Consider the following 3,197-nt stretch of genomic DNA (forward strand, 5'->3'; position numbering starts at 1 on the left):
GGTATTGTATGCTGGCATCAGGAGAGCGGGTCTGAACAACTCACTCCATGCCTCATCTCCCGCCACAGTGACTTCCGGCAGGCACTGAGTCTGTACTAGGAAAATCTTATACCCGCGAGTGCCCTTTGGACGCCACCTGGGGAATGCGCTCCCTTTTCCCAAACGTCCCTCGGCTCCCGCGTCGAACGCCGCACCAGCGGTCCTGGGAACCCAACGCCGCCACATCTGGCACCTCAACTCACATCTGCCGCCTCAACTGTCGCGTGGCGTCCCGGCCAGGGATCCCACAAGGTGGCTCCCCAAGATTCCGCCGAGGGTCCTCTCCGCAGGCGCGGGTGGCTTGGAGCGCGTGGGCTCCGAACCGCTGAGGCTCCGCCAGGCAGTTGCGGAAGCGACTGACTGCCAGGACCTCCTGCCTTGCGCAGCTGGGCGTGGAGCAGGCGACGGCGAGTGCCGCGGTGTGGGCGAGCGGGCTGAGTGGCCCCGCAGCCTCCCGACCCGGCCATGCTGCGCTGGCTGCAGGGCTTCGTGCTGGAGGCGGTGGCCTGCCAGGATGACGATGACTACTTACGCTACGGGATCCTCTTCGAAGACCTGGACCACAACGGGGGCGGCGTGGCGGACATCGTGGAGCTCCAGGTGGGGCTGAGAAACTGGAGCTCCGCGTTTTACCCGAACTCCGATGAGGTGAGGGACCGGAAGTTGGCACCGGCAGTCTGGAGAGACGTTGGGCAGCGGGTGAAGCCAACCCTGCCCTTCCCAGAGATGCTTTCAAAGGCCTTTGGAGTAAGGGTGGGGTTCTCCTCTGTGAGCCTCGTCACGCGAAATAATGAGACCCAGCGAAACATGTTCTTAACCTGCTTCTTAAAATAGCCACTTTCCCGCCGGGCGCGGTGGCTCAGGGCTGTAATCCCAGCACTTTGGGAGGCAGAGGCCGGTGGATCACCTGAGGTCAGGAGTTTGAAATCAGCCTGGTCAATATGGTGAATGCCTGTGTCTACTAAAAAAAATACAAAAATTAGCCTGCGATGGTGGCGCGTGCCTGTAATCCCAGCTACTTTGGAGGCTGAGGCAGGAGAATCACTTGAACCTGGAAGGCGGAGTTTGTGGCCAAGATCGCGCCGTGGCACTGCCGCCCCGGCAACAGAGCGAAACTCAGTCTCAAAGGGAAACAAACAAACAAACAAACAAAAAACACTTTCCTTAGTGACAAAGGCCTCCAGGACTTTTGGGAAGGTGGCTTGTTCAACATTTAGCAACCAGCACACAACGTCAGGGGCCATGTTAGCCTTTGTGCAGAAGCAAAGGACCATCTCTTTTCTTAGGGAGTTCTCTGCCCAAAGCAGTGTGCTTTCAGGGGCGTCTCCAAATGGCAGGCACAGGCGGAGCCCCAGAGCTATTCTCTTTCTGACATCCACACCAAGGTCTAGGGGAAGTCAGACTTTGATCCATGGGTTTATACTTAACTGATTGTTTTAGAACCTCACCTAAATTAGAAATGCCTTCCTCCTTTAAGCCAGTCTTGACCTGATTATTTTTAAACTATTTAGACGGAAGTTTCAGTATGTCAACAGAAAAAAAATTATTTCTTCTCCATCAATGCTTAGCAGGAGCCTTCAGATATTACTCCTATTGAATTTTAGGAGTAATATCTGAAGACTGTAAAGCTATACATGTATTACTCCTAAAATTCAATAGGAGTAATATCTGAAGGCTGTAAAGGTCTTTATCGGTGAGATTTTTGTTGTTGTTGGTTGTTATTAGAAGTCCAAAACATCTGGACTCCTCTATAGTCTTCTGGTCAGATACAGGAAGCCAGTTTTGCATGTAAGACAGGTATTTACTTCAAAGGTAGGGGGGTCAAAACATCTCCCCTCCCCTTTGAAACAGTCACCTTATTTGAATCAGGTTAATTAGCTACCTCTCTCTCTCTCTCTCTCTCTGTTTTTTCCCTCTTTTTCAGAGATAGGGTCTCACCCTATTGCCCAGGTGATTATAACTCACTGTAGTCTAGGGCTCCTGGGCTCAAGCAATCCTCCTTCCTCAGCCTACTAAGCCTCTGGAATTACAGGTGCACACCATTGCACCCGGCTAATTTTTTAGAGATGAGGTCTTGCTATGTTGCCCTGGATGAGGATCATGTCCTTTGCAGCAACACGGATATTCCTAAATGAACTAATGCAGGAACAGAAAACTAAATATCACATTTTCTTACTTATAAGAGGAAGCTAAACATTGAGTACACATCAACTGAAAGAAGTGAACCATAGACACCAGGGCCTACTTGAAAGTGAGGCATGGGAGAAGGGTAAGGATCAAAAACCTACCTATCAGGTATTATGCTTATTACTTGGATGATGAAATAATCTGTACACTAAACTCCTATCACAAGCAACTTACCTATATAACAAACCTGCACGTGTGCCTCCTGAACCTAAAATAAAAGTTACGAAGAAAAGAATGCCATTAACAGTAGAAGGGGGTGAGACTGGTACTGGGGAGAGAAAAACAAGAGATGTCTGCCATGGTCACCAATCCTATGCTATCCTTCCTCCTAGGCTGGATTTCATATCTTGATTTGAGCACATCTGTAGGAGAAGGGAAACTAAAAGCACTGTTAGTGAATGTTCATAGGAGCAACAGCCCAGACCAGGGTGGGTAGTTTCCTCTGGCTGCCAGAGGATGGGGGATGCAGGGCAACAGGAAATGGCTGGGCAGAGGCCTTGGGCATTCATCACTGGGTGCTCAAGGCCACCTGGGGCCACTGGAAGGTACAGCTAAAGCCTGAGGCTGAGAAGTCTCTCATTAAATACCACCAGCCTGTCACCAAAGACCCTGGAGAAAATCTGCAAGGTGACCAGGCTTGCCATTTGGGGCCTGTGGCCCATGCATCAGGAATAGGCAAGAAGCTAACTGTCCTTCCTCTCATCCAGGGTCACTGAGGGGAAACAAGCATAGTCTAAAACATGAAGCTCACAGCACAGGTTAGGAGGTGGGATTAAGAGTGAGGTGGGTCAGGCCGGGCGCGGTGGCTCAAGCCTGTAATCCCAGCACTTTGGGAGGCCGAGGCGGGTGGATCACAATGTCAAGAGATCGAGACCATCCTGGTCAACATGGTGAAACCCCGTCTCTATAAAACTACAAAAAATTAGCTGGGCATGGTGGCGCGTGCCTGTAATCCCAGCTACTCAGGAGGC

General features: G+C 51.0%; 1 protein-coding gene across 1 annotated transcript in view; it reads left to right on the forward strand.

Annotated features, from left to right (window-relative positions):
- Positions 1 to 329: 329 nt before the first annotated feature.
- LOC108295339 (calcium-binding mitochondrial carrier protein SCaMC-1-like) overlaps positions 330 to 3,197 on the forward strand; it is a 6,011-nt gene continuing 3,143 nt past the window's right edge. The window contains exon 1 of the mRNA XM_017517479.2: positions 330 to 687. Coding sequence (XP_017372968.1) covers positions 505 to 687 — 183 coding nt within the window. The 5' untranslated portion in view covers positions 330 to 504. The remainder of the gene's footprint in view (positions 688 to 3,197) is intronic.

Source organism: Cebus imitator, unplaced genomic scaffold, assembly GCF_001604975.1.
Source record: "Cebus imitator isolate Cc_AM_T3 unplaced genomic scaffold, Cebus_imitator-1.0 Scaffold633, whole genome shotgun sequence".
NCBI lineage: Eukaryota > Metazoa > Chordata > Mammalia > Primates > Cebidae > Cebus > Cebus imitator.